Source organism: Solanum lycopersicum, chromosome 3 (assembly GCF_036512215.1).
Source record: "Solanum lycopersicum chromosome 3, SLM_r2.1".
Classification (NCBI taxonomy): Eukaryota; Viridiplantae; Streptophyta; class Magnoliopsida; order Solanales; family Solanaceae; genus Solanum; species Solanum lycopersicum.
In genome coordinates this window covers 24,160,692-24,175,893 of record NC_090802.1, presented here as the reverse complement: position 1 = coordinate 24,175,893, position 15,202 = coordinate 24,160,692, and the positions used below count along the sequence as shown (strand labels likewise).

General features: G+C 35.5%; 1 protein-coding gene across 1 annotated transcript; it reads right to left on the bottom strand.

The window, feature by feature from the left end:
• Positions 1-3,609: 3,609 nt before the first annotated feature.
• Positions 3,610-11,097, bottom strand: LOC138347490 (uncharacterized). The gene is made up of 6 exons (XM_069295784.1): positions 10,610-11,097; positions 10,153-10,297; positions 9,926-10,039; positions 6,090-6,263; positions 5,379-5,783; positions 3,610-4,668 (listed from the first exon to the last, which is right to left on the bottom strand). The coding sequence occupies exons 1-6, from the start codon at positions 11,095-11,097 to the stop codon at positions 3,610-3,612; spliced, it is 2,385 nt and encodes a 794-aa protein (XP_069151885.1).
• Positions 11,098-15,202: the final 4,105 nt, after the last annotated feature.

Below are 15,202 nucleotides of genomic sequence, written 5' to 3'. Positions count from 1 at the left end.
CATTAGAATGTACAAAGTATGGCATAATTCATAAAATCATGATAAAAGGACATTTGTATAAAACATGCTCTTTTTGAATAAAACTTCATAAAACAAGTGTAAGAGATCACATTAAGTCAAAATAAGCACGTATAGTTACATTCAATCAAAATAAATTAATATCACTTCAATTCACATAACCATGAGACCCTCCTACCAAAGATGGTGTTCTAGAGAATTTTTTAGGGGTCTTGAGGTTTTTATTTTGAATAATGAATTCCTCTTAATGTTCAAGACTTATAAACCTACTTAAAATACCCAAAATAACCTTAATAAACCTTCAAACATATGCTAGGTGAAATTTCCAACTTACCCTTCACTTGGTCGAGGCACTACAACTCACTTACGCTCCGTTGTATAGATGCCAAGCCGTACTGTTGTGGCGTTGTTTTGATGAAAGACCCTGAAAATGGGGTCTTTATCTCCCACAATAAGCATGGATAAACAGACCTTAAATGACAAGGCATCATTGCATCGACGGGGCGTCATTTGCCAACGTTGATAGAGACAGATTTTTGGAAGTTTTGCTCAAAGTTGGGTCCTTCTCAAGGACCCTTTGGTTGGTCCTTGGGGAGTTTTTTCCGGACGTTTCCAGCCCAAATACACTCGTACATATGTTAGGAACCCATTCTCCACACATTATCATGCTCATATAAATCAATTCTAAACACGTTACAACCATTTTAACAAAAGAACAATTTAATCATTTTTGCAAATTGTTAAGCAATTTATGAAAGAAGCATGACACTATGAGAGATAAAACCATATAAATTCAATATACAACATAATCATAACATCATAAAATCAACAATGAAAGGAATCAATGAAATTTAATTTCAACTAGACTCCTAAACACAATGCAACATGCAACATGCTTCTATGACTTTCACTCACATCCGGGATTAAGTCCGCGCTGTGTTGCCTCCTAAGTGTTAGGGTCCTCCTCAAGGGCCCTTGGTTGGTCCTTTGGGAGTTGTACCTGGATATTTGGACCACGAATAACCATAAACACATGCTATACACCCTTCCAGCTAATTTCATGAATTTCTGACTCCTAAAAGCTAGCCAAATAGGTTTAAACATATTAGTACGTCCTTGAACTAAATTTTCAAACGTCATGAACGTTCTAAGACATTTTTGTTACTAAACCTCTTATATGACTTATATTAATTATTATAGTCCTGAAAACAGTGTCTAGACCTCAAGTCACCTATGTTAGTCTCTACGACAAGTCTTGTATTTTTGAAATGTTATATTATCCCCTCCTTAGGAACATTCGTCCCCGCATGACACTAAAATTCTTTTGAAGGAAGAAATAGACTCAAGACTAGCAGCCAGACCAACAACAATACATAAGAACATCATCGTATCACTTACACAAAGTCAATAAAAAACATTAATTTCCACACATAAGGATCAACTTTTCATTATGAGGAATTCCCTTCTCACAACAACAACATGATCTCAAAATAGCATTTATGAGTCAATTAACACAAAGTTCAACTTATAAAACATGACACATATCTTTTCACTACGACTCACCATGTAAAAATGCACAACATAACTCCAACAAACAAAAAGTCAACAATTTCAAGCTTTATGCATCAACTTACTATATTTCACTATAATGCAACCTAGAATGCACATTTTTGAAAAACTTCACTAAAAATCATGAATCTTTGATTTCTAATCATATTTATATTATTAAAAAGAATGACTAACCATAATTATCAAAAAGATGAGGGTAATGGGACTTCATGTATGCCTCAGCCTCCCATGTTGCACCCTCAACAAAGTGATTCTTTCATAACACTCTTATGGAAACCACCTCTTTATTCCTTAACTTCTTGACTTGGCTATCAAGAATTTGAACTTGAACTTCCTCATAGAAGAGGTTATCCTTGACACCAAGACCCTCAATAGGGAGAATAGACTCGGGATCACCAATACACTTTTTAAGCATGGAAACATAAAAAACCGAATAAACGGAAGTCAATTATCTAGGAAGTTTCAATTCATAGGCAACCTTACAAAACCTTGAAAGATTTCATAGGGACCCACATAATGTGGACTCAACTTCACTTTCTTTCCAAATCTAACCAACCCTTTCATTGGTGAAATTTTCAAATACTCCTTATCACCTTCTTCAAACTCCAAATCCCTTCTCCTATGATCGTCATAAGACTTTTGCCAACTATAGGCCGTTTGCAATCGGTTCCTTATGATATAAACATTCTCCAAAGTTTTATAAATCAAATCGGGACCAAGAAGCGAAGGCTCGCCAACTTCAAACAATCCAATATGAGACCTACACCTCCTACCATACAAGTCTTCATAGGGAGACATGGAAATGGATGAATGAAAACTATTATTATAAGCAAACTCCACCAAGGTAAATGCTTATCCCAATTTCCCTTGAAATCAATAATACAATACCTAAGCATATCTTCAAGGGTTTGAATAGTACATTCAGATTGACCGTCCATTTGGGGATGAAAAGCGGCACTCAATATCACCATAGTACCCAACCCTTTTTAAAAAGACCTGCAAAACCTAGATCTAAATTGTGCACCCCGATCCGATACGATGGATAACGGAATACCATGGCGACACACAATTTCATCTATGAATATCCTAGCATAATCTTCCACTAAATAAGTAGACTTGACGGGAATAAAGTACGCGGACTTGGTCAACCCATCCATAAACACCCAAATAAAGTCATATTGCCTTTGAGTCCGAGGCAAACCCACTACAAAATCCATATTGATGTCTTCCCACTTCCAAGTAGGAACTTGGATTTCTTGTAGTAATTCACCCAACTTTTGATATTGGGCTTTTACTTGTTGGCAATTTGGACACTTAGAGACACACTCTGCTATGTCTTTTTTCATACCTTTCCACCAATAAATTTCCCTAAGGTCCTGGTACATTTTTGTCAAACCCAGATGAATAGAGTAGAAGGACCCATGGGATTTTTCTAAGATCCAGTCCCTCAACCCATCTACATCGGGAACGCACAATCTCCCTTGGTACTTTAACACATCATCACCCCTAAGGAGAATGACTCATTTAACTTGTCGCGGACCAATTCATTCAAATCCATTAATGGTTCATCAAGGTGTTGTTTTGACTTTACCTCCACCATTAAAGATGACTCAAAGTTATAATGGATCATAAATCCACCATTCGAAGAATCTTATAATCTCACCCCCAACCTAGCAAACCTATTAACATTTCTCACTAGGTCTTTCTTGTATTCATAAATGTGAGATATACTACCTATAGTCATACAACTTAGGGCATGCGCAACCACATTAGCCTGTTTGGGGTGATAGAGAACACTCGTGTCATAATATTTCAACAATTCTAACCACCTTCTTTGTTGAAGATTCAACTCCTTTTGGGACAACACATATTTGAGACTCTTATGGTCAGTAAAAACATCAACATGAACACCATACAAGTAATGCCTCCATATTTTTAAGGCAAACACCATGGCTGCTAACTCAAGGTCATAAGTTGGATAGTTTCGCTCTTGTACCTTAAGTCTCCTATAAGCATAAGCTATCACTTTCCCATGTTGCATAAGCACACACCTAAAACCACTCGGGAAGCATCATAATACACAACAAAATCCTTTGTACCCACCAGTAAGGTCAACACCTGAGCGAAAGTAAGCCTATCTTTAAACATTTGAAAACTTCTCTCACATGCCTTCAACCACTCAAACTTCTTACACTTTTGGGTTAAAGTGGTCAAGGGAGATGCAATGGATGCAGAACCATCCACGAACCTCCGATAATAACCTGCTAAACTCAATAAACTTCTAATATTGGTGGGAGTCAAAGGTCTAGTCCAATTTTTCACCGCCTCCATTTTCCTTGGATCAACCTCAACTCCTTCACTAGAGATGATATGGCCAAGAAATGTTACCGACCTCAACCAAAACTCACACTTTCTATATTTGGCAAACAATTGATATTCCTTAAGGGTATGCAATACCACCCTCAAATGACCCATATGATCACCCTGATTCTTCGAATATACCAAGTTCTCATCAGTGAAGACAATGACAAATGAATCTAGGTAATTTCGAAACACCTTATTCATTAGGTCCATAAACGCCATTGGAGCATTAGTGAGACGGAAAGACATTACCAAGAATTCATAATGACTATATCTAGTCTGAAATGTCGTCTTTAGTATACCCTCACCTCTCACCCTATGTTGGTGATACCCCGACCTTAAGTCAATTCTTGAAAAGTAACTTGCCCCTTGGAGTTGATCAAAAAAGTCGTTAATTCGAGGAAGAGGATACTTGTTCTTGATTGTGACCTTATTGAGTTTGCGGTACTCAATACACATTCTTAAGGATCCATCTTTTTTCTTCACAAACAAAACCGGAGCACCCCTTAGAGAAATATTAGGTCTAATAAAACCTTTGTCTAGTAAATCTTTAAGTTGAGCCTTTAACTCTTTCAATTCGTTCGGAGACATCCGATAAGGAGGAATTGAAATGGAATTTGTATCTTGTAGCAAATTGATACCAAAATCAATTTCCCGTTCGGGAGAAATACCGAGAAGGTTATTAGGAAAAACCTCCGAAAATTCACTCACTACGGGGACCTACTCAATAGGAGAAATTTTGGCATGCTTTTAGACAAGAGATAATAAGACCTCTAGGAATGGAGTTTCCCCCCTTACACTCTACAACGGGTTCATTTTGAAAGTTAAACCTCACTACCTTTGTCCTACAATCAATAGAGGCATAACATGCATGCAACCAATCCATACCCAATATAATGTCAAAATCTAGCATATCTAGTTCTACTAGTTCAACAAGAGAAACTCTATTGGGAAACATTATATGACAATTTTTATACACCCTTTTTGTAACAACCAACTCACCCACCGATGTACACTATAAAAGGTTCATGCAAAATATCGGGTAAAATGTTTAACTTTTTAGCTACAAGAGGTGTAGTGTAACGAATGACAAGGTAGCACCCACATCAAGTAAAGCATATACATCTATGGTAAAGACTTTCAACATATAGCCACCACGTTGGTAGTAGTCTCTTGCTCACCCCTAGAGCGGAAAGAATAGAATTGGTTCTTCTTAGGAGCCTCATTTGAACCACTTGCTTGAGACCACCATTCTCTTGACCTTTCAAATTTGGACAATCTCTTACCTTGGGACCATTCTTGCCACAGCCAAAGCAATTTCCCGTTCCTACCAAGCACTCACCAAGATGACCCTTTCCACATTTGGTAAATATAGGCTTCTAAATTGGTGAGTTTCCACTCCTTCCCTTTTGAGATCTCTGTTTATTTACCTTGTCATACCGAGCCTTAGGGATCTTGGATGGAACTTGATTAGAAACCCTCTTCTTAAATTTAGGCTTGTCTTGTTTCTCAAGCCTATTCTTCGAAGAACCTCCATCATATGATCTTTCCCTCTTAGCATCTATACTCTTTATCTTAGACCTTGCCTCCTCAACCCTTCTAGCATGCACCATAAGACGGGAAATGTTCATGTTGTCATGTAGAATAGCTGAATTACACTCCTTTGGTAAGTCCTCCGACACCCCCATCACAAAGCGGCTCATTTGGTCTCTAGGATCGGAAACCCAAGAGGGAGCATATTTCGACAATTTAATGAACTCCAAGGAGTATTTGTGAACACTCTTCCTCCTTGGTGAAGGTTGATGAACTCCACTACTTTTTCCTTCCTCATCTCCCTAGGAAAGAATCGATCTAGAAAATCCTTCTTAAAGATCTCCCATGTCAAAGGACCAGCCCTCAATGGCCTATTATTGATCCATTGCACATACCATGCTTGAGCCACATCCTTGAGTTGATAGGTAGCCAACTCGGCCTTTTCACTTGTGGTCAACCCCATAGATAAAAGTATTTTAGAGACTTCATCAATAAATTATTGGGGGTCTTCATCGATCTTAGACCAGTAGAAGGTAGGAGGGTTCATTCTAGTGAAGTCCCTTAGAGGGAAGTCATAATAGTGACTTGTGGATGAGGAGGGGTAACACCTCCTGGTTGGCTTGGGCTTGAACAGTGACGGCTTGATCCAATTGGATGTAGTTAGCCCATATATGTCCATCAGTCAAGGGTGGAGGATTGACTGGAGCTTGGTCAACATTATCATCTTCTTCAAGTGAAGGGACTTGCTCACCACGGGGAGGAGCTCCCGGATTGGCAATTTCCTATTCAAGTCTTCGTGTCGCATTCCTTCGAGTGTTTATTCTTTCAATAAGCACAATAATAGTAATAGATGCAAAAGCACACCATAAGTATACTCTAATTGCACGATATAAGATTTCCAAGAAAATGAAATTTCCTAGGCAACATGTAGGTTCCCATTCATAAGTGTGGCGCGCTTCACAATTATGAACACGAAATTACATAGACGTGGTAGAGAGAGACATCGACTCTAAGATATTCAAGCTCATGCTCTGATACCATGTTTGTCACATCAGATTTTACTCCCTAGACATAACCGGCGTCGTCGCCCTCTTTGAGGACTAGGACTAGCCTCTTATCTTACATCATCACATTCATAAGTTGAATTTAGCGGAAAATTTAAAACTTTTATTACTTCTACTTGGAGGTTTACATAGACCTCTACATACACATAATATATATAGAGAGAGAGTATTAATAGACCCTTCATATAGGAAGGTTACATAGCCTTCTACTTTTATTGCACATAAACATATACATAAGATAAAACATAGTCTTAATGATTTTCTCATTTCATACCATCTAACGATTATAGAAATTTTTGCATAGCCCTACATCAATGTAAATAAGCCACATGTAGGCTTATACAAATCATACCCAAATGAAAGTGAAATGAACATAAGAGTCTTAGAAAAACAAAGTAAGTTCATAAGAAAGATATGGCATCGCCCTCGGAAAGTGAGGACCCACCCACTTGGATGGTAGAGAATATCCAAATCTTCTTCAAGTCGTCTTGGATGATCCTTCAACTACTGGAACTTAAAATGGTTAGGAAAAAAGAATAAATGGGGTCAGTACGCCACTTAAGCTAAGTATGAGACCATATGCACATATAAGATCAAATATCCCCAAAAGGGACATTTAGTTTAAAACATGTCATTTTACCCTTTAGAAGTCTTATGCATAATCAAGCAAGTCATACCAAGTAACAAAACATGTTTACCAACTCAATCAAGTAATATGCATACCATCATACTTGAAGCCATAATCTACTACAACCCTATCATATAAGAATGACATCATAAGCATGAATAAGAGTTAACCATATCATAATAAGCAAGACAAGGACTCATGAAATCCTCATCAAGTAAACAAGTGTAATGACCAAGTAAGGCCCCATTACCTTACTAAATCAAGTATCCCCAACAAGAAAACATAATCAATGTCCAACTTTAATAACATATTCCAAATACATGTTCATAAGGATAATCATCATTATGCAATGCCATATAGTGTATCATAAACATATTATCATTATATACATAATTATCCTATAAATACATAAAATCAACTCCCTAAATCTCCCATCAACGCCCACTTAGTGCAATGCGTAAGTAGAGTCCCATACCCCTACATAAGCAAGTCAAACCTCTTAAGTCACATTAGTTAGTTTATACTTCATTACTTTATTTTAGTTTAGGGAACACTTTCTTTAACCAACATATACCACAAAATCTATGTGTGGAATCCGGTGTTGTAAAACCTTATACCGATGGAAGACGGTCTACCAGACAAAGTAAAACCAAACATAAACGTGCTTTCTAGGTGTATCCACTAGCTAGTCTTCCTATGTGGGCAACATAGTTCAAGAACTATGAGATAGTATATTGCCTCTTCATACCACTTGGTAATTGGGGTCTCCTCTCATGCGAATCTATTGGATGATTATTCCTCCTGGGGAAGTCAACATCTAATGTAGAACTATAGGGTGAATCTTCCTCTTTAGGAAGTCATCACTTCCCATTGTCAAGTTCACACTCGGTACTAAGCTAAGTCCCTTTATTGAAATGTCTTTAAGTCTTTAATTATCAATCATAGCTTAGTTTTTGTAATAGGGTATACCCCTTGTATAATCAACAACATCAATAGCTCAATAAGAATTGTATGAGTATAAGTCCTTTCATTACAATTCATATAAATGAAGTTAGCACATTAGCATTTCATATCATAATAATGCACATTTATAGTCATCACCATCATTATAACACATACACCTTAATCAACATTACAACATAGTCAAGACATTTCAATTCAACATCATACCATTCTATCAATCCTAATACAAGGTATTCTCTAATATAACATCATGACTTAACCACAATTAATCACAATTGGAAGTAAAGATAGAGATTCTAAGACTTACCAAGTCTTCCTCATAGTTCATCATTGATGACGTACCATAAAACCCTCAATTCAATTCAATTTAGATGTACTACATCATAATTCGATAATCAGCATGATAAAAGATAAAGAGAATCAATAACCATAATTCAATACCAAATTAAATCTTAAGACAAGATACTTAGGTCAATTCTCATAACCTAGATCACTTCTCAAGAACTAGTGTGAAAGACTACAATTCATCTTAATTTGTTCATGATTAGTGTAACAACATCATATAATAGTGATTTAACCAATAATCAAGTAAATTGAATCAATCACAACCCAATTTCCTCAAGATCAAACCTAGGTTTAAGGGTTCAGGATCATGCTCTTCAATTTCGATCAAACCATATCAAATTACCATAATCAAGTTAAAATACATGTACATATATCCATTATATCCTAAAAAAACCATAAACAACTCAGTTCATAACATTAAAATCATAATTGAAGGCAACCCACTTGAAAACTCAACTTTTAGGAATTTATTTGAAGGATCCATTTGAGGAAAGAAGTCTCAAAGGTGACTTAGGTCACACAACTTATCGTTTGATGAACATTTGATGGTGAAATCGTCCCTTTCCAGCCCCCAAAATCTCCCTCTAGCTTGTCTTTAGAGGTGTCTTCAATAGAGAGAAAGAAGAGAGAAGGAAAAGAGTTTATTTTGTCAGTTGTGTTTAGGCTAATGAGGGTTGGGGTCTTTATATGGGGGTTAAATTAGTTAATTAATCTTCATTTAACCCCTAATTAATCTTCATTTAATCTATAAATAACCCCTAAATCTGTGAGTCGACGGTTGGTTGGTCCCCCCCCTCCATCCTGCACAACCGTTATTTTGGTCAGAGACTTGTGTAGGCGAGGGCTTTCCCCCATTTTTTACTAAGTGTGGAACGAAGATCGGCATCGACACCCCGTCGATCAACACACGAGTCGTTCCTTGGCGTTCGTGGTTTGCAACACTACCTAGGCAGTATTGCCTCCTAAGTGTTAGGGTCCTCCTCAAGGGCCCTTGGTTGGTCCCTGGTGAGTCGTACCCGGACGTTTAGACCAAGAATCACCTTAAACACATGTTATACACCCTTCCATCTAATTTTCTGAATTTATGACTCCTAAAATCTAGTTAAATAGGCTAAAACACACTAGTACGTCCTTGACCTAAATTTCCAAAAGTTATCGACATTTTTAGATGTTTTGGTTTCTAAACCTCCTAAATGACTTATATTCATTATTATATTCCAAAAAATAGTGTCTAGACCTCAAGACACCTATGTTAGGCTCTACGACAAGTCTTGGATTTTTGAAATATTACAATTTTTATCTCTCAAGCTTAAATTGAATATAAGAGAAAAGAAAAAAAATTATAAATCCACTGCTCACCATAATCCCCCAATAAAAAGGAACCCACACAACAAAAGAGACAAAACTATAACTTACCGGCATCATCATCATCCGACTTAGTTACCTTTGCTCGAAGAGCATAGAAGTGACTCCTCTTTGGAGCACCACCTTCTGCAACACTTGGAGGATCTTTCTTAGTTTCGTTTCCTCTATATATAATATTAGGACAATCCCTCACCTTATGACCATCATTACCACAACAAAAGAAAGTTCTGGTACCAACTACACACTTTCCAAAGTGTTTCTTCCCGCAAGTAGACCAAGTAGGCTTAACACGTAGATAATTACTACCATTTTCACTCTTGACCTTATGGACCTGTTTGAATCCCTCTTCTTAAACCTAGGTTGGTTTTGCTCATTGGATACACTCCTCTTCAAATTTCTAGAAATCCAACTAAGTTTGGACTCTTCAATGGATTGGGCATGCACAATAAGCCTAGAAAAGTTTATATCATTGTGGATCATGGTCGTACGACACTCTTCTTTAACAAGGTCGGCAACACAAGTAAAAAACCTATTCATATCATACCTAGGGTTAGACAGCAAGGACGGAGCATACCTAGAGAACATGGTGAACTTCAAATAATACTCTTTATCACTCATGTTCCCTTGTCTAAAGTTAATGAACTCTTCAACCTTCACCTTCCTCCTCTCACGGGGAAAGTACTTTTCTAAGAAAGCCTCTTTAAACTCTTCCCACTCTATAGGACCCGACTAAATCGGCCTATAATATTTCAATTGAGTGTACCATAGTTGAGAAACATCCTTCAATAGGTATAAAGCTAACTTCGCCTTTTCCCTAAAAGTCACCCTCATGGCACTCAACACCTTATTCACACCGTTAAGAAACTCTTCGGTATCCTCTCCCACCTTAGAGCCTAGAAAGATAGGAGGATTCACTCTCACAAAGAGTCTCAACCTAGAGGTCATGGTACTCTCCAAAGCATTCATTCTAGATTCAATGTCTCTAGTCACATAGGTTGTCAAGGCTCGAGCTGACGTAAGTAGAGCCTCTCTAATATCCCCATTAGTCATGTCCGGGGGAACTAATGGAATATCATTACCTTCATCTCCAATAGGAACTTGATCACCTTGGGGAGGAACTTGAGCATCTTGAGGGACTTGAACTACTTGTGGAGCTAGTACACCTTGGGGAGATTCCTCATTCACTCTATTGACAGGACACAAGATTGATGAAGAAAGTGAAACTCTATCGTCATATAGTCTCTCGCTCATATAAGTGTCGTGACTCACACGGATGAACTAGACTCTACTAGACGTGGCTTTTTGAGACTTTTGAATTCCTAAGACCACTTTCATAAACTATGCTTTGATACCAACTTTGTCACAACCCGAGAGTACACCCTAGAAAATATGGTATTCTCAAATTGCGACACGGCGTACTTGACGTGTTGGAGGTCTTGTACAAGCCCTTTGAAATCATTCATTGCATACATGTATGAAAAGTAGTGTGGAATTAAAACTTTTCACACGAAAGTGTAATACTTCAAAATATCTCTTTTATAGAAAAAATACAGAAAGGCTAAGTCTCAAAGTCTCCATCTTAGACATACGAAAATATTGGGACACGGCCCATACTTCAACATATATAAAATACTAAGTCTATTACAGTAAGGAAATCTAAACATCAAGATGTCTACAAATATAGTGAGGACATACCAACTCTTTCTTGAATGAACACTAATCCAAGCTTCCACTTCGAGACTACTCTCAAACGCCACCTACACTTTTAGAGATAGACAAAATATATGGAACTAGTAAATTAGAATGTACTAAGTATGGCATAATGCATAAAATCATGATAAAAGGATATTTATATAAAACATGCTCTTTTTTTAGTAAAACATCATAAAACAAGTATAAGAGATCACATTAGATCAACATAAGCATATATAGTCTCATTTAATCAATATACATTAATATCACTTCAATTCACATAACCATGAGACCCTCCTACCAAAGGTGATTCTAAAGCTCTCTTAAGTGAGTTATGAAGCGACCACTCAAATAATACCTTCACACACACCAAAGTGATCTTTTAGACTACCTAAGATAAGATTTTTCCCATTTCATACATTCAACTCTCTACCTAGAATTACTCTAAGACTCACCTAAGTAAGACATGAAGAGAACACACATAACCCTCTCCAAGCCTACCAGAGAAGTTCTCAAAGCTACTCTACATAGATACCCTTTTCGTTAACATACCTTTACTTATGTCAATATATTGACTAACTAATTTAAGATACATTCAACACTTAATATATTCATATAATGGTCTTAGAGAAGATTTAGGCACTCACATACTAATATCTTCATAACCTAATCATGCAATGTCTAGATAGAGTCACATTCCACTACCTAAACTTTATAAAATTAACCAAGACTAGCATGTATCTCACATGATGAGAATAGGAAATAAGTAACATGGACCATGGTAGCTAAGCACGGAATCCAGAGTCACCCTACTCCCATAAAGGGTGTTCTACTTTCCAATGGTAGAACTAGGACAACATCCATGTAGCCACATGGTTAAGAAATATCATGGGTTTCTTTGTACTATAATATCCATATTTACTAGAACTAATCCCCAAGCGTACTCACTCGTGCTAGAATTTATTCTCAAAGAGATGAAAAGGTACCATAACTTGTTTATAACCAAATCATACAACAACTTACCAAGGAGGGTCCTCTAGGCTGCATTCAATGGTTATTAAGATATATAAATGAATTTCCTAAGGATGATTTCATGCACATCCAGCAAACCACCACTAAGTCCACCATTCACACGAGAAGGATATAATTATGGCTTTCAACTTCAAGAATATCATAATCTTCTTTCTAAAAGGTTCTACATAAATGGCCTACTTTCCTATATTCAAGATCATATTTCATTCATACATATAAATTCATGACAAAGGGTGTTCTAGCCTTCTAAGGCAACAATTCATATCCACATTCTTTCATGTATCAAGTAAGGGATATATGTCTACCTACACAAGACACTCTTCATAATCCTCTTAATATCTTTCATGTAGCACATAAGGTCAGTTAAGTATACTTACAAGTAAACCTATTCAATTCTAATGAATCATAAACATGACACAACATAATGATCATATAGTTAAATAAGAAGATTCACACTTCAACATCAAGCATACACATATAAGGCATCACTATAACCTATCATGATCACTTATCATCAACTGGAAGAACACAAACTTTGACTTCACATATACACATAAGTCATCAAGACCTTCACAATCTCACATATTAAGTTATAACATGATAATACCACAATTCATAATGTAATGTCAACGAGGACACATTGTTTCACCATTCATAAAGTAATGCCGATGAGGCCACATTATTCACAAGTATAGCACATAAGCACCGTCACTATAAGTGGACCAAAACAATCATAGTCATAATTCAAGACCTATACTATACGATATAGAGAAAGTTAGGTCAACATAGCATCAACGCAATCTCACAAAACTACAAGAAAATATATATAGGACGACATTAATTTAGTGACATTTAAAACGAATGTCGGAAAATAAAGAATTTCACAATATTTAAGAATAAAATGTCATAAAACAATGACATTTGATGTCAAATGTCGTAAAAAATTACATTTGGTATGCAATATCATAAATATAATGACATTTGGTCCAAAATGTCACTAAGATGATGACATTTATTGCAAAATGTCATTACTTTTAGCGACACGTAGTGAAAATGTCATTTGAATGATCACATTTTGATACAAATGGTGAATATAATATGACATTTATTACAAAATGTCATTGGTTTTAGTGACATTTAGAAAAATGTCACTTAAATAGTGACATTCTATAAATGTCAAACATATTATGACTTTTACCCAAAAAATGTCATTGATTGTAGTGAAATTTAGAAAAAAATGTCACTAAAATAGTGACATTCAGAAAAAGTATCACTAAACTAGTGACAATTTATTGCAAAATGTCGTTGTTTTTAGCGACATTTAGCAAAATGTCATATAAATGATGAAACTTGCTAAAAATGTCGAATAGAATAACGACATTTGTTGCAAAATGTAGTTGTTTTAGCAACATTTAGCGTAAATGTCATATAAATGATGACATTTGCTACAAATGTCGAATATAATATGACATTTATCAGAAAATGTCATTGATTTTAGTGACATTTAGAACAAATATCGCTTAAATATTGACATTTAACATAAATGTTGAATATATAATGACATTCTGCAAAATGTCATTGATTTTAATGACGTTTAGAAAAAATGTCACTAAAATAGTGACTTTTGATGTAAAATGTCATTGATTTTAGCAAATTTTAGCAAAAATATATCTAAAATAGTGACATTTAATACAAATATTGAATATATTACGATATTTATTGCAGAATGTCATTGATCCAATCGACATATAGTGAAAATGTCATTAAAACAGTGAAATTTTTATACACATATTGAATTTATTATGTCTTATGTTGAAAAATGTCATTTATAAATTAGAGAAAAGACATATAATCACCATTAAAGTTGTTTTGAATTTTCAAAAAGACACTTTAACTTTGTGAGTGTCCCATTACCCCACAAAACTATCTAAATCTACAATAAATATACAATTTTGACTAATTTTAACACTACTCGTGTTGTACAACATATAGGCGCACGAAGGACTGTTGATACAGCTTCATACCAATGTAAAATTTTCATTTGGCACTTCCAATTTGCCTTATTGAAAAAAACATAAAAATTCATGTATTAATTATTTTTTTAAAACTTTATTAAGAATAATTTTAAATTTTTAAAATATTTTTTCTCATCTTCCGTGCCATCACTAGCTTAACCATATTTCTTTAGCATCCATGGCTTCCTTCATTTTTTTTTTTTGCTTTTTGATGTTTTATTTTAAACTAATGTTATTCAGTTTTATTTTTAAAAAAATTAAATTAGTTTAGTGATTTTTTGTCTTACAAATCAACATTGGAATCTGGGAGTAGTTAAACTATGAAAAATTCAATTCGAAAGTAAGAGTTGGAGAAGGTGATGATATAAATGTCAGATTTTGACTTGGTAATATTTAAGTATTTGGATTTTAATTACTTGATGATATTTATCTTCATAAATAAATTAATTGATAGTAATTTGACTAAAAATTAACAGTATTGCTGCGAAATCTGCTCAGCCACAATGGATTTGATGTTGTTGTAGCATAAAGAGAATGGAAAAGAGCAACTCAGTTGAGATGACGAAGAAAAAGAAAAAAGAAAGAACAAAGTTTAGATGAAGAAGAAAGAGAAAAAG

Excerpts from the sequence above, each read along its gene's own strand:
- LOC138347490 (XM_069295784.1), bottom strand. The coding sequence starts at position 11,097 with ATGAGCGAGAGACTATATGACGATAGAGTTTCACTTTCTTCATCAATC. Across the intron at positions 6,264-9,925 it reads TCTATGCTCTTCGAGCAAAG|GAAATTGCCAATCCGGGAGC; the intron begins GTAACTAAGTCG and ends AGACTTGAATAG. Across the intron at positions 5,784-6,089 it reads AAGCCCAAGCCAACCAGGAG|GGAGATGAGGAAGGAAAAAG; the intron begins GTGTTACCCCTC and ends ATTCTTTCCTAG.